The 18,155-nt window shown below is 49.9% G+C and overlaps 6 protein-coding genes and 1 non-coding gene across 8 annotated transcripts; 4 read left to right on the top strand and 3 right to left on the bottom strand.

Moving 5' to 3' along the window:
* The first annotated feature begins 64 nt into the window (after positions 1-64).
* On the top strand, positions 65-2,688 carry LRRN4CL (LRRN4 C-terminal like). Its single transcript, XM_010983011.3, has 2 exons — positions 65-744; positions 1,274-2,688. Exon 2 carries the CDS (start codon positions 1,279-1,281, stop codon positions 1,978-1,980), a length of 702 nt encoding a protein of 233 aa, XP_010981313.3. The 5' UTR covers positions 65-744; positions 1,274-1,278; the 3' UTR covers positions 1,981-2,688.
* Positions 2,689-4,603: 1,915 nt separating this feature from the next.
* On the top strand, positions 4,604-7,296 carry UBXN1 (UBX domain protein 1). 2 transcript variants are annotated; one of them, XM_031459443.2, is made up of 10 exons: positions 4,604-4,730; positions 4,831-4,918; positions 5,045-5,098; positions 5,187-5,281; positions 5,380-5,449; positions 5,689-5,880; positions 5,975-6,026; positions 6,144-6,260; positions 6,783-6,975; positions 7,157-7,296. In XM_031459443.2, exons 2-10 carry the CDS (start codon positions 4,860-4,862, stop codon positions 7,204-7,206), a joined length of 882 nt encoding a protein of 293 aa, XP_031315303.1. In that variant the 5' UTR covers positions 4,604-4,730; positions 4,831-4,859; the 3' UTR covers positions 7,207-7,296. The 2 variants fall into 2 exon arrangements, with proteins under 2 accessions (XP_031315303.1, XP_031315302.1); XM_031459442.2 differs by having other exon boundaries at positions 4,606-4,730; positions 5,187-5,293.
* A 1,799-nt stretch (positions 7,297-9,095) lies between these two features.
* Positions 9,096-9,819, bottom strand: LOC105091497 (ubiquinol-cytochrome-c reductase complex assembly factor 3). The gene is made up of 2 exons (XM_010983009.3): positions 9,624-9,819; positions 9,096-9,533 (listed from the first exon to the last, which is right to left on the bottom strand). Exons 1-2 carry the CDS (start codon positions 9,741-9,743, stop codon positions 9,384-9,386), a joined length of 270 nt encoding a protein of 89 aa, XP_010981311.1. The 5' UTR covers positions 9,744-9,819; the 3' UTR covers positions 9,096-9,383.
* Positions 9,811-12,325, top strand: LBHD1 (LBH domain containing 1). Its single transcript, XM_064491854.1, is given in 2 exon segments — positions 9,811-11,336; positions 11,943-12,325. Coding segments are annotated over 2 exon segments (774 nt in total). The 5' UTR covers positions 9,811-10,945.
* A 264-nt stretch (positions 12,326-12,589) lies between these two features.
* CSKMT (citrate synthase lysine methyltransferase) lies at positions 12,590-14,007 on the bottom strand. Its single transcript, XM_064492251.1, has 2 exons — positions 13,433-14,007; positions 12,590-13,262 (listed from the first exon to the last, which is right to left on the bottom strand). Exons 1-2 carry the CDS (start codon positions 13,497-13,499, stop codon positions 12,607-12,609), a joined length of 723 nt encoding a protein of 240 aa, XP_064348321.1. The 5' UTR covers positions 13,500-14,007; the 3' UTR covers positions 12,590-12,606.
* LOC116155559 (small nucleolar RNA SNORA57) lies at positions 13,784-13,934 on the bottom strand. Its single transcript, XR_004139443.1, has one exon. It is a non-coding gene; the product is annotated as a small nucleolar RNA SNORA57 (small nucleolar RNA).
* A 107-nt stretch (positions 14,008-14,114) lies between the features above and the next one.
* C12H11orf98 (chromosome 12 C11orf98 homolog) lies at positions 14,115-16,773 on the top strand. The gene is made up of 4 exons (XM_010983008.3): positions 14,115-14,205; positions 14,362-14,486; positions 15,908-16,005; positions 16,089-16,773. The coding sequence occupies exons 1-4, from the start codon at positions 14,167-14,169 to the stop codon at positions 16,196-16,198; spliced, it is 372 nt and encodes a 123-aa protein (XP_010981310.1). The 5' UTR covers positions 14,115-14,166; the 3' UTR covers positions 16,199-16,773.
* Positions 16,774-18,155: the final 1,382 nt, after the last annotated feature.

Genomic DNA, 18,155 nt, shown 5'->3' on the forward strand with positions numbered 1-18,155 from the left:
TGGAGGAGCTCGTCTTGTCAGGGGCTACCAATGGGGAAGCCTCCTGACCCTGGAATAGTTTAGGCACAGCTGTTTCCATTCATCAGCCTAAGAAATCCAAGGAGCAGAAACCTGCCCACTGCATCCATGTGACTCTCATCTCCCTCTGGGGAGGGGGATAGCTAGCATAGGGCGGGTCTGGAGAGCTGGGATACATCATTCTCCGCACCCCTCCCTTTCTCTGTCCATTGGGAGGCAGAAGACAGGAAATGACTGCCATGGATGTGGTATGATTTTTTTTTACCGAAACAGCATTTTGTAAACCAGGCCCCGTGCTGTCCACAGCTGTTTTCCTCTCTGTTACCAGCCAGGTAGCCCTGTCCTTTATGTTTCCCTCCTTATCCCCTCACATGACTTCAGCCTTTGGATTCTCAGCTCCTGGCTGCTTTCCACATTCCACTCTCCTTTCAGAACCCAGGCATCCTGGCCTCCAGCTGAAACCACTGCATGTGGCTTCCCCCACCCCAGGCCCCGTGACTCAGGCCCTGTAAATGGACCAGCCCTCTTCTTGGCATTCACGGGGTAGGGGGGCAGAGGAAGGGGGGGCCAGGTGGTGACATCACAGTTAAGGGGTATAAAAGCTTTCAGCAAAACAGAACTGAAATTGAAGACGCTGACAAAACCTGACTGCGGACGCAGCCTGTGCTCCTGGAGACCCCTCAGGACCCTCAGCCTGCTCCTCACTACATCAAGGGCTACCCGCTGGTAAGGAACGGCTCGTGGGCCAGGGAGGAGACAGGGAGGTGGGGGACTGGCAGGGACCAGGACTTCTTCAACAGGTGGGAAGGGAGGGAAGGTTCCAGGGCCCCTGTGTTCCATCTCTCCTCTCTCACTACCATCTCCTTTCTGGGTTTCTGCGTGTGCCTGGGACTGGTACTTGTTTTACTTAGATCACTATTCCGTGTGGCAACTGAAAACGATTCCACCTTCCTTCCCTAGGCTGCAGAAATCATTTCCTCCTCTTCTGCCCCCCAGCCCTTTATTTATTCATTAACTGTTTCTAGTGCTTCACACATTGCTGGTCACACACCTCTCTCTGTCGGGTCATACCATATTTTACTCTTTTTCGCTTGAAACCAAGCACACAGGCTGTTCCTGTTCACAAGTTGGCAGCCAAATGGGTGTCTGTCTCATTCCCTTGTGTTTCCCTGTCCCTAGCGGTTTTGTTGAGGGAGGCGGCCTGCAAGGCCTGGGGGCTGAACAGCCTTTACCGCTTCATCTCCTTCCCTTCCAGACTCCATGCCGCGCCCTCCCTGCCTTCTGTGGCTCCTGGCTGTCACCTTCTCCTTGGTTCCCAGGGCGCAGCCCTTGGCCGCCGGAGACTCTGAAGAAGACGAGAAAGCTAAGACACCTTTGCCGGCTGTCCCCTGTGACTATGACCGCTGCCGCCACCTGCAGGTGCCCTGCAACGAGCTGCAGAGGGCCAGCCCGACGGCCTGCCTGTGCCCCGGCCTCTCCAGCGCAGCGCAGCCTCCCGAGCCGCCGCGCCTGGGCGAAGTGCGCGTGGAGGCCGAGGTCGGCCGCGCCGTGGTGCACTGGTGCGCCCCCTTCTCCCCGGTCCACCAGTACTGGCTGCTGCTTTGGGAAGGCGGCGCGGCTCCGCAGAAGGGCCCCCACCTCAACTCGACGGTCCGCCAAGCAGAACTGGAGGGCCTGAAGCCCGGGGGCGCGTACGTCGTCTGCGTGGTGGCCGCCAACGCGGCCGGAGAAAGCAGCGTGCCCGGGCCCCAGAGCCGGGGCCTCGACAGCGCGGGCGGCCCAGCCTTCGGGCCCTGCGGCCGGCTGACCGTGCCGCCGCGGCCGCTCACAGTGCTGCACGCGGCCGTGGGCGTGGGCTCGGCGCTGGCCCTGCTCAGCTGCTCCGCCCTGGTCTGGCACTTCTGCCTGCGCGACCGCTGGGGCTGCCCCCGCCGAGGCCGCCAGAACCGCAGGGGGCTCTGAGGCCAAGCCGAGCCGAAGGCCGCTGCGGGGGGAGGTGGCCGCCCGCTGAGGCCCACGCAGCCCGGACGGCCGGGCGCCGGGCCCTCGCTGAGTCAATGCTGGGCCAAGAGCTGGTTCATTCCAGACTTTACGCTCAGTTCGTGAGCTGAGTATTTAGGAGGCATAGAGAAGGTCAGCACATTTTTCCTTAAGGGACCGTATAGTAAATGATCTAGGCTTTGCCGTCCCACGGGATAAAATCGAAGCTATCCTGTGGGTACTTATATAATCATGTAACCCATTTGAAAATGTAAAAATGATTCTTAACTCTTGGGCCTTACAAATCAGACTGTAGCCAGAGTTGGCCCGTTGGCTACAGCTAGTCGACCCCTATCCTACACCCTCAAAAGAGCTCTACCGCTAGGGGTGGCTTCAGTGGGGTTTGAGAATAAGCTGCTGAGGGATGGGAGACGTCTCCTGCCTTTTGTTTAGATGGTGAGGATATGCACGCCTGAGTTAGAATCCACCTGTGTCAAAGGAGGGTAGAAATAAATGACTGACCTAGGGTGGAGAAGGATGGTGAAAGCTGCTGTCAGGGACAAGCTTGCATTTTTGCTAGTAAAAATATAACAACAACAACAACAATAATAATACAATAAGGGGTTCCCTCTGCCCCCCTTTGTGTTTATTGTACATCCACTATAACAACATTAAAGGAAAAGGAAGATATTTTCATTTTTCATGATCCCTTTCAATTCCCTGTCCACATACCTATTTTTCAGAGTAGTATACATACTTTTGAGTTTATTTTTAAATTAACTGGATGTAGAAAAGTCTAAATTGCAACAGACTTTACTCCTCACTCTTACTGGTCTTATAACTTTTTTAAATTATAAAAGTAACATACAAATAAAACTGAAGAGGATAATATGAAAGTTCCCCTCCTTCTCAAGAGGTAACTGCCTATAGCAAAGTAAATCTTCCTCCATGCAAAGCAAATATTTTCCTTTTTCATTCACTGTATTATGGACAATGTTCCATGTTGGTAAATCATAGCCTCCTTAGTTATGTGAAAGGCTGCATAACTTTGCATAGTAGGATGCTCCTTAACTGAGAGTAGCCATAGCTCTTTGTTGGAACATTTAAGTTGCCTTCCATGTTTGCTCTGGACATCCTTGTTTATTGGTGTATCCTCACATCGTGTGTATTTCCATAGGGTACTTACCCAGAAGTAGGTGAAAGAGGCAGTACTATACAATTTAAACATTCTTTTATTGGATCTCTAGAATAAATTTAAGAATACATTTGTTATCTAGAATACACTCATCACATTGCCGTGAATACTTTGTGCCTTTTGATTTCTGTATTTCCTCAGCATTTATTCATTTGCAAATAATGAGGCCCCACTCTCTCATCATATGATTTACATGCATTCTCACTTAATCTCTATCACAATGATTCCAAGAGATGGTTTCACCTTTTCGCAGATAAGAAGTTTGAAGTTCTGAATGGTTTGAAGCTACAAGTAAGGAGTTGAGTAAGGATTTCAGCCAAACTGCCTAACGCCAAAACTGATGCTCTTCACTCTACCAGGGAGAGGCAGCATAGCATAGCCGCCTGATGAATGCACACTGCATGGGTTTGAATCCTAGCTCTGCTGCTTACCAGCTCTGTGACTTTCAGTAAATTATCTCATCTTTCTGTTTCCTGTGACTAATAATAGTTTCTACATCATATGGATTGCTGTGATGATTAAATATGCATTAACCACATAACAGTCTCTAATGTGTATATTATCATCAGTAACTTATTACTCTGCCTCCTAATAAGCATTTAAAGTGAGCTTTAACTTAAGGGACCTAACAGCCTAGGTAGTGGTGGAGAGCTAAGTAATAAACAAGACTACACAGCAGGGGGATAAATGCTAATGGAGTAAACACTGGAGCTGGGAGATGGAGAGGGGGTGGTCAAGGCAGGCTTCCCTTAGAAAACAAACCTGGAGTCCAGCCCCCAAAATGGGAGTTATGCAAGCCCACAGAAGAGGTGGGACATCCCAGACAGGTACATACAAAGGCCCTGAAGAGGGAGAGGGCCTATTTTGCAATCTGCACAGATTACCCTGAAGTGGTGGGAGATGAACTCCGCACTAACATTTACACAATATAGTCGTCTTGCTAGGCATCTAAGGCTGGTGCTATTGTTATCCTCACTTTACAGATGGGACATTAACAAAAAAAAGTGTAGGAGGAAGCCAGACTACCAGCATTTAAGTATCCTCCTGGGTGACTGGGATGTCATGGAGAAGTTTTAATCAGAGAGGTGATGACAGGATCAGATACTGTGTTTTGCAAAGATTCCTTTGGCAGTGAGGGGGAGGATGGCTCAATTCTCCGGAAAGGCTGAGCAGGTCAGAGTGCTCACAGTTCTAAGGCTCCTGATAAACATCGTTAAATAACTTTCCAACCGGTTGCGCTAAGGGGCCATACCGCCAGATGGCTTCATTCTGACATGGGTTTTAGGGTGGCATCATCCTTCTTCTTCATCGCCGCCGGGCGCCCCGGCTTGGGGTCGGGGGAGGTCTCCTCCCCGCCTGTGACCCCACGCGAGGCTGCCCGGGTCCGCGTGGGGTCGGGACAGAGGGGCCAGGCTTGTGTTTTATGGCTCTCGGCGGCACCCGTCCACGTCCGCTTCCACGTGACCCAAACAGTTTCGGCCACTTCCGCTTCCCCTAGGCTTTCTTCTCCGCGGTGTCCGCGGCGGATCCGGAGCGGGTGAGTCAGGGAGCGCCGGGCCCGGGCCGTCGGGGGCAGGATTGCGTGCGGGCCGGGGGCACCCCGCGCTGACCCCCTCCGCTCTCCTTGCCACCCCCAGGTCCCCGCGGAAGCGGCGGTGGCGGCGTCATGGCGGAGCTGACGGCTCTGGAGAGCCTCATCGAGATGGGCTTCCCCAGGGGACGCGCGTAAGGGAGCCCCCTAACCCCGGGGGACCTGTCCAGGCCTTTACCCTAGCCTGGCCTCAGGTTCTACGCCCCAGCCTGACCATCGCCATGGCTCGTGGGCGCTATTCACGGTGTTTCTGCCCCCAGGGAGAAGGCTTTGACCCTCACAGGGAACCAGGGTATCGAGGCTGCGATGGACTGGTGAGCGCTCAGACCGAGTGGCAGGGGACTGGGGACTGCTAGTAGGGGCAGCCTCAACTTTAACCTCTCTCCTGACTTTCCTTGCTAGGTTGATGGAGCACGAAGACGACCCCGATGTGGACGAGCCACTAGCGACCCCCCTTGGACATATCTTGGGACGGGAACCCACCCCCTCGGAGCCAGGTGGCCCTGAAGGTCCTGACTGAGGGACACAGTGTGATTATTCAGGAGGGCCTGAGGAGGAGGTTAAACGGGTAATAATACTGACTGCTTGTTTGTAGGACCAGGGCCTACTGCGGGAGAAGGCAAACCCGTTTTGAGTGAAGAGGAGAGACAGGAACAGACTAAGAGGTATAAGAAACCATCTCACATTTCTGAGGGTCACGTTCCACCTCTCCTCAGTACACAAGTCTGATCAAAGAACCTGCAACTTTCCACATTCCCTCTGCCTTTTTTCTTGGTGTTACTTTGGTTTTTTTAATTTGTTTGGGGACCATGTTCCCTGATTTTGTTTTTTGAGTCCCTTGTTACAAACTCACCTTCCCAATTTATGTCCATTTCTCTTGAACTCTTTCCTTTCTGCAAAACAGGATGTTGGAGTTGGTGGCCCAAAAGCAGCGGGAGCGTGAAGAAAGAGAGGAGCGGGAGGCATTGGAACGGGAACGACAGCGCAGGAGACAAGGGCAAGAGTTGACAGTTGCCCGACAGCGGCTACAGGAAGATGAGATGCGCCGGGCTGCTGAGGAGCGGAGGAGGGAAAAGGCTGAAGAGTTAGCAGCCAGGTCTGCATGCTGGGAGTGTTGGCTGAGAGATGAGAAAGGAGTCAGGATTTACATTGTCAATGTCTGACCTACTTTCTTCCTGTCTGCGTTCCAGACAAAGAGTCCGAGAAAAGATTGAGAGGGACAAAGCAGAGAGAGCCAAGAAGGTAGGTTATGGAGAAGAGACTGGGCGTAATGAAGTAGGTGGGCTCGTAAATCCCCATCTGTAGCTGCAGAGGGAAAGGATGGGCTTAGCGTCTGATGGTTTCACTTTTGTCTTCCAGTATGGTGGTACTGTGGGTCCTCAGCCGTCCCCACCAGCAACAGAGCCAGGTCCTGTTCCCTCCTCTCCCAGCCAGGAGCCTCCCACGAAGCGGGAGTATGACCAGTGTCGCATACAGGTACTGATTCTGATTCCTGTCTCGTTCCTGGGACCCCTTTGTTGGCATATAAGGCACCCCATCCAGAGCTTTTTTCAGTTATGTTCCCTTTGCCAAACCTCTCCCTTCTTCGTAAATGACTTTTGAAATCCTACCTCTTCTGCTCTTAGGAAAGATACCCAATTTCACTTGCCCCAGTCTCATTTAAATCCATACCGCTCTCTCAGCAGTTGCCATTTTACTTGTTCGTAATGTTTTCATTTGGTTTATTATACAGCTGTTTGCATGATGGAATGTCTATCCAGATATTTTGTATGGTTTTGTCCCTGTTTACCTTAAATTGTGAGGGAGCCAGGGGCCTCTCTCTTCAATGTTCAGTAAAGCCAAGCACAAATGGTTGTTCATTAGATCCTTTAAATAATAATTATGCTGGTTCAGTCTCTCTGAGAGGAAGGAGAAGCCAACTTTTCTCTTCTTTTCGTTACTAAGGCACCTCACTCAGTTTTGACGCTCATAATACTGGATCTCTCCCTTGCCCTCTAGGTCAGGCTGCCAGATGGGACTTCACTGACCCAGACGTTCCGGGCTCGGGAACAGCTGGCAGCAGTGAGGCTCTATGTGGAGCTCCACCGTGGGGAGGAGCCAGGAGGTGGCCAGGATCCTGTGCAGTTGCTCAGTGGCTTCCCCCGGCGGGCCTTCTCAGAGGCTGACATGGAGCGGCCTCTGCAGGAGTTGGGTATGACACGTGGGATCAGAAACCAGGACTTGGGGAATAGGGGACGTGCCTGAGAAAGGAAGGGTTGCAAAGACAGGACTTGGTGGAGATGGTGGGAGGCCAGGAATTGGGAGTTGTAGGGAGGGGGAAGGAGCAAAAGGCAAATATCTTTTGGTTCAAACCTGTTTTCTTTCATCTTCAGGACTTGTGCCTTCTGCTGTCCTCATTGTGGCCAAGAAATGTCCTGGCTGAGAAGCCTTTATCGCACCATCTTTCTCTGACCTCTCATCTTTGATAAAGCACTGACATCTCCTTCCTAATAAACAGACCCTCTGAGTTCTATATGTGCCTGACTCCTTCCTGGAAGGCCGGGAGGGACAAAACTGAGGCAGAGGAAGCAGCTAAAGGGAAGGCGTTTAGAATAGACCCTATTCCTTATCTTAAATCTCCAGGGGCAACTTGTTCCTAATCTGTGTCTGATTAGTTGCTTGGGAGGCTGAGGGGGAGAGGCACTAGAGTGTGGGGAGTACCCTGGATAGCACCTGTGGGTAGGGTGGTGCCTCAGTCTGAAATCCTTACTAGCTATGTGCCTTGACTTCTTTTAAGCCTAGTTTTTTTTGGGGGGGGGGAGTTAGGTTTTCTTATTTATGTATTTATTTTTTGGAGGAGGTACCTGGGATTTGAACCCAGGACCTTGTGCATGCTAAGCATGTGCTCTTCCGCTTGAGCTATAGCCTTCCTGCTAAGCCTAGTTTCTTCTTTAGTAAAACCAGGATAATAGTACCTGTTGGGGTTTGGGTGGCAGTGGGTATATAATGCTGATATAATATTCTTTAGCCCAGTGCCTGGCACCTAATAATCCTCAATAAGTATTGGCTACTCAAAGAGTAATTTTTTAATGTGGCCATTCACAAACCGACAGGAGCATTGGTGACCTTCACAACTCTGCATGTCTTTACACTAAAAAGTATTGAGTACTTAATATGGACCACAGTTTTAAGTGCTTTCTGTGTATTAACTGGGATGTGAAGGCACTAGCTGTAGGTGTAGTCCCATTTTAGAGATTGGGACACCAAAGCTCATGACTTGCCCAAACTGACACAGGTAGCAAGTGGTAGACCCTGGACACACACCTTGGGAGCCTGACTTGGGCTCGGGCTCTGAACTGTCAAGCTCCATCATCGTAGCCCCTCTTGCTAGTGCTGAGCACCTCATCCTAGTGCTCCCTGTAACGGATGCTGACCCTTTCCTCTTATACCCAGGTTAGGAAAGAGGCCACAATTAAACTGCAAAGATCACATACGACAAATGTGTTCAGCTTATGACCTTACCGTCTGGCAGCTGAAAACTGCATCAGAGCTCCTATCTGGGTTAACACCTGTGTTACCAAGCTTTATTTAGTGTTCTGGCTGTATTTAATCAAAGCAGCTGCCTCTGACACGTTGTAATCTTGTTTGGGACCACAGGACATAAAACAGACAAAAGGGAAGTGAACTGGTTGACTTGGTTGTGGGGGTGCCACCCCACTGATAGCTTTATCAGCGGCATCTCCAGTAGCTCCTATGACAGGATTCAGAGATTGAAAACTACTACAGTGAACACCTTGCAGGAGGAAAACGCCACTGCACTTAGTGAGAGGCTGTTCCGTGCCAGGCACTGCACTTTACATTCCTAAGTTCACCGTTTTACAGGAACCTTCGTGATAATTACCCTTTACGGAGCAGACCTGGGGCCCAGAGAGGTTTTAGAACATGCAGGAGTTGAAACAAGATCTGACTGAAGGCCCCACCCCTTTTACTACTCCTAGCATGGTGGCCTCCAAAGGTTAAATTTAGGCCATAGAAGGCACTGTGGCACGTGTTAATTGCTAGAAGCCCCCACCTCAACCTCATTCGAAGGACAGGAACCCGAAGTGTCCTCTATGGGCATTTATTGCGTAGGAGTTTCCAGGACAGTTATGATTTCAAGAATGTCACTTGGTTATCCCCGAAAGCACACACAAACACAGACCACATGACCTGACTTGTGTTTTGAAAACGTGGTCGCTCTGCCTATTGGGCTTCAGCCTCACACGGGGGGCGGAGCAGGCGCAAGCCACAGTCATCCTCTCCCGCAGCACCGACCCCCAGAACGCTCTAGGCTTTTATGGGCGTCCAACCGAAGGGTTCACTCTCCGGATGGAGGAACATGATTTATTGGTTCCTTCAGTTAGCCACATCCGACGCCCCAGCCCGCGATGTGGACGTTAAAGCGCAGTCAGTGCAGGGTTTAGGGGGAACGTGCTCACCCGGCGGCATCTCCCCAGGTCCCGGACAGGCCGGCGCATGGCATCCGGGTCTGGACTTCCCGCCAGCCCATGCAGGGGAAAGGCAGCCTAGGGCTCCTGCGCTGGAGCGGAGGCCCCAGCGCTCACGGGGGCAGGTCCGGGCTCAGGCTGACCTCCCGCCGCCGGGGCTCATCCAGTTCTTCCTCCAGGCCACGTTCTCTTGCGTGGCCGCTGCCTCCTGCAGAGTGGCCAGCAGTAGCTGTTTGGTCCTGGCCGCCTCGTCCCTGCGCTGTGGGTCCTGCACCGGCATCTCCTGCGGGCCGGAAGGGAGGTTCGCAGTGCGGGTCCCCAGCCCGCGGTTCTCCACCCCCCCACCCCACCTCCGCTTCCCAATTACTCCCACCTTCAGCATCGCCTGCTTCTGCTGCTCTCCCGGGGTCACAAGGACAAAGAGCGCCGAGCCCACGCCAGCGCCCGCGCCTAGCACCGCGCCCGCTATCAGCACTTTGCGCAGGGTCCCCATGGCTGACAGGGCGACCAGCGAAGCGCCCTCCAGCGTCTCCCACAGCCTAGCAAGGCGGCCGCAACGTCTCACTGCCCCCAGCGCGGGCTAGAGCGCCCCATACAGGAAACCATAGAGACGGGGCCGGGCTAGAGAGGGCTTGGCCAGGGAAACGTTTCGAATCTGGAGCACCCGAGTCTTAAGATGAGATTTAGCTGAGAAGGTTAAGCACGTCAAGAGGTGTTGGCACCCAGAGCCGAGCACAGGGCCCACTGTCATGAAACCCTGAGTGGGACTGCTCAGGGGAGAGTGCATGTCTTCATGGTTGCTGTGGGTTATACAGTTGCCCAGCTCTGAAAGGTCTTGATCCACAGAGGGCTAGGGCTGCCCTCTGTAGTTTCCTGCAATAATTTGTGCTTTTCCAGTACAGTCCGTAATGGACTTCCAGGTACTTATAAACATCCATCTATTGACACCCTTCAGTCCCTTCAACTCCTGAACAAAAACTCAAAGCCAAGTGTACCGGGGGTGGGGGGAAGGGTATATTTATATATTTTCCTTTTATCTTACTTGTTAAAAGTAAACATTAGTTTTCTCTTCATGGCATACCCTTGGCATTTTTTTTTTCAACCATGAAAACTAGATTTTGTGTCACATACTGAATTCTAGTTTGGAGAAGAAAAAACCTCTTAGCTGTGTGACTCTGGGAAAGTCATTTGAGATCTTTGTGCCTCGCGGTTTCTGCATCAGGAAATGAGACTATTAACAGTATCTATCTCTTAGGTTTAGGATAATTAAATAAGTTTATACGTAAAGCATTTAAAACAGTTCCTGCCAAATAGTAAACACCATATTAATATTCATTAAATAAGGTAGAAACATGTCAACTTGGGAAATCCAGTAAGCAGAAGAATCGGAAAATTTCAAGTCTGTTATCAAAGCTCTTTACTCACAGGGCTTTAATCCAGATGCCCTTAACTCTTACCCCTTCCATCTTTCCCAGTGTCACCAGGGAGAGAGTAGAAATAAAATTCCTATCCCATCTCTGGGGACTGTCCCCTCCCTTGGAAGGCTCATAATCTCCTAGCATGTCAGCCTCCTCTCTTCACAAGTGATTAAGGGGCCAGGCTCCAAAGAAGATTAAAGGAACAATCTGTGGGGTGCACTGGGCAGGGGTACTCTACTCCAAGTTCAACCACCCTGCACTCTAAGAATCAGCACCCATGGCCCTTGTGCCAGGGAGCAGCGAGGATGGGCCTTGGCCCAGAGATAGCCCAGGCTCCTCTCAGCATCCAGGTAGTCCTAGGCTGACCAACCGTCCCTGGAAGGAGAGAGGAGAAATTGGCAGAGTTGAAGGTCACCAGGATGTCCAGGTTAGTACTTCCCCACCCTGTGTCCTGCTGTTTGCTCATCCTCTAATTTGGCCCAAGCTCCCTGCTGTTCCAATTTAGGTTGTCTCTCAAAAGACCCACATCCCCTCCATTGTGGTGGAAGACTCTGAGGTGAGTGAAGAAAGTGGGGAGCTCCGGTGGCCACATGAGGAGCTGGTGCTGCTCACTGATGATGAGGAAGAGGAGGCCGAGGTCTTCTTCCAGGACCAAAGCGAAGACGCAGGTGAGGGAGGTGGCTCATTCAAATGGGGCTGTTGTGACTTGGATGTTCTAAGCTGGACTAAGAGGGACAGCTTAGTTGCGTCCTCTGCATTAAGCAGCACACAGTAGGTGTTCAGTAAATACAGAAGTGGGAGATAAAAGTCATGATAAAAAAAAGTCATGGTGGTTGGCAAAGTTGAACTCTAAAGAGCAGTTGCAATGTCAGGTAGGTGACACCTTTTAATATGAATTTTTAATGTGTACTTTTAATATTTTAAAATATTTAATTGTTATAGGGGAAAAAGATAATAAAATCACCGCAAATCCAACTACCCAGAGGTAGTTAACATTTTGGATGTTTTCTCTTCTAGACTTTTCATCAAGTCTATAAACTTATAGAAGCTACTTTTCTCTCTTTTGAACATTTATGTGTCAGGCACTGTGCTAAACACTTTCCCCTCATGATTTTCAGAACCCAGTGAGGGAGGATACTTTCTCCCTCATGACGAAACTGAGGCTGTGAAGTTAGGCTCTTCCTTGTAATTACTGTATCATTTTTATAAGCAAAAAAGTTACAGGAATTTATTTTATCTTTAATGGGCTAACTCCCACCCCTGCACCACCCCAGGCTGGACTTGGAGTTCACTGGACCCTAGATCTCCCTTAAGAACTCTTAACCCAGAACTCAGCTGGGGGCAGGAGCAAGTAGAGCAAGACACCTCCTGGATTCCAGAGGACACCGAGTGTCAGGAAGCCCCCAATCCCTGTCCTCTCTTGGACCCAGCATCAGGCTCCCGTGTCTGCAGAAGCTGCTTTGTGGAATATTCCCATTTCCTGCCTCCCAGGAGCTTTGAGGGTAAGTATCACTTTGTCTCCCACAAATATTTCGGCTTGGTTTATGCCTTCTACCCATCCTTTCACAATCTTCCCCTTTTAAAAGTGAGAAAAATGAGGCTTAAAGTTCAGGCCACTGGGTCACACAAGTCATATCCAATGCTGGGATTGGATTAAGAATCTGTGCTTTAGTTAGTTGGGGGTGGGGAATGATCCACTTGTATCTTCCCTGTTCAGCACTCATCTCGTGCCTGACACTGCCAAATGTTTCACTTACCATTGTACTTAATCCCTGTAACTCCAGGTATTATACCAACCTTGCAGATGAGTAAACTAGGGCACAGTAAATGTGGAAGCCAGGACTCAAATCCTCATTTTCCAGTCATCTGGCAAAGATAAAGCTCTCTCCAACTCTCTCCTCATCCAACAGGAACACTATGGTCAGGTCTAAGAAGTCTTTAATCAGAGCCTTGAACCAAGTAAGCAAAGTAGGTGATACCCCTGAAAGGGCCCAGCTCCTGCACATTCACAGTCCACCCTTTGGACTCTTGTTCCAGGCAGGGCAGCCGCACATCAGGGTCCTCATCTGAGAACTGAATCAGGGTCCCCTGGGGGCTTAGGACCCTCAGGCATTCTGACAGCAGCTGGTAAGCTCCAGGAAGACCACCCCGGGCAACAGCATCCCAGGTGCCCTTGTCTAGCACTAGCTGGAAGGAGCCTGAGGAAGCCACTGGGTCCAGGTTCTGGGCATCAGCCTGCATGAAGTGGAGGCGTGAGGCAGGGTGCCCAGGGCACAGGGGTGTTTGGCCTTGGCCGCCTTCCAGGAGGCTGTTCATGTGGGCCACAGCCACAGGAGAGAAGTCCACCCCCAGCACGTCCACGGGGTGTGGGCACTTGGTGTAGAGGCCCGTACACAAGCTTGAGGTCCCACAGCCCACGTCCAACACCCGCGGTGGACAGGCAGCCCCTGCCTTCCGCAGCAGGGGCAGTAGAAGCCCCTGGGCTTCCTCGTAACCGAAGAACCAGTCGAAGGTGCGGACGCTGCCCTGACGGGGCTGGGCGTGGAGCTTATCCCAGAGGCAGCAGTCGGCCAGGCAGCTACCAGCCAGGGAGCCTGTGGACGAGTGGAAGACATGCGTCACCCCGTGTGCCCATTTCCATCAAACTGCTGCAAAATCGGCGCAATGTGCCGTGGAGTTTTTTTAAGAATAACAATTTCAGGAACTAGACTCCTGGGTCACGAAGAACCCACCATGCCCTCCCCACTCTGTCCACCTTCCCTACCGGACAAGGGGCGGCGCGCCCCCGCGGCCAGGCTCGCCACGTGGAGGGTTCGGCGCAGGGCTGCCATCGGGAGTTGCCGGGAAGGTCCTGAGGTCCAAGGGAAGAGCTGCAAAATCCGCTTTGAGGAATAACGCGTACAGCCTCCCTAACTCTGCAGCCTCCGAAAAATGAACGCGGACACAAACTTACTACGGTACGAACGACTTTATTGTTTGCAACGGGAAGTTAAAGTGGAGGGGATGTGACAGCTTCGACTCGTGGGGCGGCTCCACAGACCTGAAATCAAAGGAGAAGGCGTAAGCACCCTGGGGAGGAGCCTGCTGAACCTTCGTTCGGCCCGGCTCCTTGGAGCCGTGTCCCGGCGCTTGAGGATAGAACCGGCGGACTGGAAGCAGCCGGTACCGAAGACATGACGCCGAGGGGGCCAGAGCCCTTTCCCTCTCTACCTCCGTACATTACGGGGACCGGGACCGCACGCCCGACCCCCGCCAAGAAAAGGAGGGTCCACAGGCCCCGCCCAGAGCCCTCGCCCAGCCCTGCAGATATCACAACAAGCCCACACTCACTCAGTCGCCGCCCTTAAAAAGACCGAAACGCCCTCAGGACTCCTTTATATATCCCTAGGGCCCGCCCCCGAGCTGCAATTGGATAGTTGAGGGCTGAGGGGGCGGGGCCCACGCTGACCCTGCGCCGAGCGGAAACGTGAACCCGGTAGCCTGCCTCGCAAGGAAGCCATGGGTGCTCCGGGTGGAAAGATCAATCGGCCCCGAACGGTGATTGTGTGGGAGTCCCGACTTTGTTTCCCAAGCATCCTGGAGCCTTTTAATTTTGCCCGAGATAGCCAATGAGCCACCATCGCCCGGTGCGGGATCCCGCGTCCCGGGTTGCGGTGTGCGGCCGCCGTCTGATAGCATCTTCTTCCCCTATAGGAGCTGAAGAAGAAGCTGTTCAAGCGACGGCGGGTGTTGAACCGGGAGCGCCGACTGAAGCACCGGGTGGTCGGGGCTGTGATAGACGAAGGGCTGATTACTCGGCACCACCTCAAGAAGCGGGCGTGAGTGCCAGACCTTCTTCCCCTGGGTCGTCCCCACGGAGTCTCCTTCCCTTCTCCTTGTCAAGCTCCCGGGCCGCTAACACCTCTCTGCTTTCCCTGTGCGCTCACGTTTATGCAAGGAAATACGAGGGCCTCTCAATGTACCGGTAGCCCACAGCCTTTCTTTGGGTCTTGGACCTCACTGAGAATCTAAAGAGACCTGTGGACTCCCCCACCTCCCCAGGAACATTGTACATTTACATAGTTTTTTGTAAGTAAATTTAAAAGCATGCGCATAAGTGTGCAGTGAACAATTTGATGAATTTTCACAAAGACACAAGTGGGATTTTGCATGTAAGTTTTAAGGCCACTCGAGTTTTGGGGAAGAGTTCCCATCCCATCCTTTATACTTATTTAGTATAAATACTTCCAGTTTATAATATGGCATAATAAATATATTTAGTCTTTGTCTCTGGTTTCTGGCAGAGCTCCTAAAACTCTCAGTATTTCCTGAGTGATAAGAGTTTTATTTCATAAGGATCCCCTTTTGAGCACACCTAAGTTTATGCTAATGATGACAGGGTGAGGCTGGTCACCAAAAGATAAAGTGATTAGAAGATTGGAAAATTAAGCCCCACCCTTGACCTCTTGGAAGGTTGCTGGGTGCGGAGATTAAGCTCTATACAAATTCTTGAACAAGCTCTCCGCATTTGCGAACAGGTTGGGGTGCTGGGAGGTTGGCTCACCTGGAGATGGCACAGAAACTCCTGGCCCCTTCCCCATGCCTTGCCCTATGCTTCTCTTCCATCTGACTATTCCTGAGTTGTGTCATTTTAAATAAATCAGTAAATGCAAGTGAATGTTTCCCTGAGTTCTGTGAGCTGCTCTAGGAAATCATCCAGTCTGAGAAGGGGATCATGAGAACCCTGATTTATGGCCAATCAATCAGAAGTACAGGTGACAACCTGGATTTGTGATTGGTGTCCAAAGTGGAGGAAGCCTTGTGGGACGGTGCCCTTAACCTGTGTTATCTGATGCCATCTCCAGGTAGATGGTGTCCAGATGGAGTTAAATTTGTAGGACATCCAGTCAATGTCCACTGAGGATTTGGCAAATTTCTTAATGTGGGAAACCGACCCCTACTACCACATCTGGTGTCAGAAGTATCAAGAATAAGAGGAGAAGAAGAGTATTCTCTCATAACTTTCTACTGTATACTAAATTTCAACAATTAATGTTACTTTATGGATGTGTTGAGATTAGTTTTAGGTAAAGTATGTTGGTATCTAAGTGTGGAGATATTTAACTCGCTACCTTAGAGCCCAGAGTTTTAAACAATTGTTTGACTTGGATCTAAAGACCTTTTCAATAACCAGAACCACTGTGTGGCCTATGGTTGGTTCAGGTTAACCTGGATATCTTTGCTCCTACCAACCTTTCAGGTCCAGTACCCGTGCCAACATCACTCTGTCTGGGAAGAAGCGCAGAAAACTCCTCCAGCAGATCCGGCTTGCCCAGAAAGAGAAAGCAGCCATGGAAGGTGAGGCTGGGCACAGAAGTTGGGTGAGGGGGCAGCCTGGATTCATGTGGGTTCTTAAATGCTTCCTCTTTCCCTTTGTTCAGTGGAAGCCCCTGCCAAGCCAGCCAGGACTAATGAATCACAGCCCAAATCGAAAAAGAAGACAAAAGCTCCCCAGGATGTAGTCATGGAGGACGTTGAAGATGAGAGCTAAATCTCACCCCTTCCACCAGAAGATGCTCATCTGGAGCTAGGATGACTCAATGGTTGTTTCTGGAGACTTTGGAGAAAGCACTGCTCCTTTTCACTCTCCCCAGATTCCCCTTCCATAATAGCCTAGTGACCTGCCCTGGAGAGATGTATTGAGAGGAAGAGGGTAGAAAAGAAAGATTGGAGAGTGGGCTTGTAGCAGTCCACTCCATTTGCAATAAAGCCCTAGAATTCTCACTGAGATATGCGTGATTGTATGTTGGAATGGGCATGGGCCCTGAAAAGGGGCTGTGAGTGGGCAAACAAGACAATTGGGAAATAGGACCCACAGAGCTTACTTGAGCAAAGACAGCAAGCAGCCAACCTCCATGATGGCCCTTTCTCCCTAGTGAGTGATACTCCAGCTTTCCATTTCTGACAAAATAAAGATTACTGTAGAGATGGCAGAGGAAGTAAAGGTCCTGATACCAGCCCTGCCACTTCCCCTGTTTGACCAGGGTGGGCAAGGGACCATGTTTGTCTCTGTTTCCTTTGCTGGACTGTATTTTTAATAAAGTGAACATTATTTTTCCCCTTTAATATTCAGAAGGTCTGTTTGTTGGAAGCCAGGGCTGGGGTGGTTAATTAAAGTGAGAAGCTGCCTGTGCAGAGCTGTACTCAGAGAGTGAAAAACATATTCTCTTCTTGCTGTATTTAATCAGTGCAGGCTTCCTGGAAGAGGGAGGGTTTGCTTCCCCCTTTATATTTTGAACAATTTCAAACCCTCAGTAAAGAGGTTAGTAAAATAAACCCTTATATATGCACTCTACCTGGGATTAGCAGTTTTTAACATTTTGCTACAATTGATATCCTATTTGGGTATATGTATGTGTGTTATCCTTCTGACTCATTTGAAAGTCAGTTACAGATGAAATTTTATCTCTAAACCTGCTTCTATATAGCCAGAATACCCAAGACATTTAACACTGGTATAGCTAAAATTCAATTTTTCATATTCAAAGTTCCTCAGTTGTTCCAATAATATTCTTTATAGCTGTTTATTGTTTCCTCAATCCAGGAGCTAATTAAGGATCACATATTGCATTTAATTGTCATGTCTCTTTAGTCTCCTTCAATCCAGAAAAATACCTCTACCTTGTCTTAGATGACAGCGTCTTTGAAGAGCCTAGCCCAAATTAATTAATTAATCCATTTATTTATTTATTTCAGAATATCTCATAACTTGGATCTGCCTGTTTCCATATGTTTCCTCATAATTAGATGTAGGTTAAGCATTTGGGGGAAAAATTCTACAGAGATGATACTGTACTTCCCATTGCATTTCATCAGGAAGTATGTGTTCATGGAGAAAAAAATACACAACCTAAAAGTTGAGAATTATGGGTTTTTTTTTTTAATTGAAGTATGGTCAGTTACAATGTGTCCATTTCTCGTGTACAGCATAATGTTTCAGTCATATATATATATATACACACACACATATACTTGTTTTCATATTCTTTTTCATTGTAGGTTACTACAAGATATAGAATATAAATAGTTCCCTGTGCTATACAGAAGAAAATTTTAGATCTATTTGTATATATAGTAGCTAATATTTGCAAATCTCAAACTCCCAATTTATCCCTTCCCACCCCTTTCTGCCCTTCCCCCCCCACACAGTAACCATAAGATTGCTTACTATGTCTGAGTCTGAGAATTATGTTTTATTTGGCAGACTCGCTGAGGACTTAAGCCCAGAAGACAGCCTCTCAGGTAGTTCTGAGGGAGTATTCTAAAGAAGTAAGGGAGGAGCCAGGTTACAGAAGAGTTTTTGCAACAAACACCAGGTAGTCGGAACATCAAAGATTATTGTTAATTAAAGAAAACCAGTTATTTCAAGTTAATGAATTAAGTGCTTTTTTAGGTATGGGAAGATGCAAGAGACTGGGATCCTTAAAATCATTCCTTTGATATGCACT

Source organism: Camelus dromedarius, chromosome 12 (genome assembly GCF_036321535.1).
Source record: "Camelus dromedarius isolate mCamDro1 chromosome 12, mCamDro1.pat, whole genome shotgun sequence".
NCBI lineage: Eukaryota > Metazoa > Chordata > Mammalia > Artiodactyla > Camelidae > Camelus > Camelus dromedarius.

Bases quoted from the DNA above. Each gene is read 5' to 3' on its own strand.
- UBXN1 (XM_031459442.2), top strand. From the start codon at position 4,860: ATGGCGGAGCTGACGGCTCTGGAGAGCCTCATCGAGATGGGCTTCCCC. The intron at 4,919-5,044 runs GTAAGGGAGCCC...TTCTGCCCCCAG, and splicing joins GGCTTCCCCAGGGGACGCGC to GGAGAAGGCTTTGACCCTCA. The intron at 6,261-6,782 runs GTACTGATTCTG...CTTGCCCTCTAG, and splicing joins ATGACCAGTGTCGCATACAG to GTCAGGCTGCCAGATGGGAC.
- LOC105091497 (XM_010983009.3), bottom strand. From the start codon at position 9,743: ATGGGGACCCTGCGCAAAGTGCTGATAGCGGGCGCGGTGCTAGGCGCG. The intron at 9,534-9,623 runs GTGGGAGTAATT...TCCGGCCCGCAG, and splicing joins AGAAGCAGGCGATGCTGAAG to GAGATGCCGGTGCAGGACCC.
- CSKMT (XM_064492251.1), bottom strand. From the start codon at position 13,499: ATGGCAGCCCTGCGCCGAACCCTCCACGTGGCGAGCCTGGCCGCGGGG. The intron at 13,263-13,432 runs GTAGGGAAGGTG...ACTCGTCCACAG, and splicing joins GGCGCGCCGCCCCTTGTCCG to GCTCCCTGGCTGGTAGCTGC.
- LRRN4CL (XM_010983011.3), top strand. From the start codon at position 1,279: ATGCCGCGCCCTCCCTGCCTTCTGTGGCTCCTGGCTGTCACCTTCTCC.
- C12H11orf98 (XM_010983008.3), top strand. From the start codon at position 14,167: ATGGGTGCTCCGGGTGGAAAGATCAATCGGCCCCGAACG. The intron at 14,487-15,907 runs GTGAGTGCCAGA...CCAACCTTTCAG, and splicing joins CACCACCTCAAGAAGCGGGC to GTCCAGTACCCGTGCCAACA. The intron at 16,006-16,088 runs GTGAGGCTGGGC...CCCTTTGTTCAG, and splicing joins AGAGAAAGCAGCCATGGAAG to TGGAAGCCCCTGCCAAGCCA.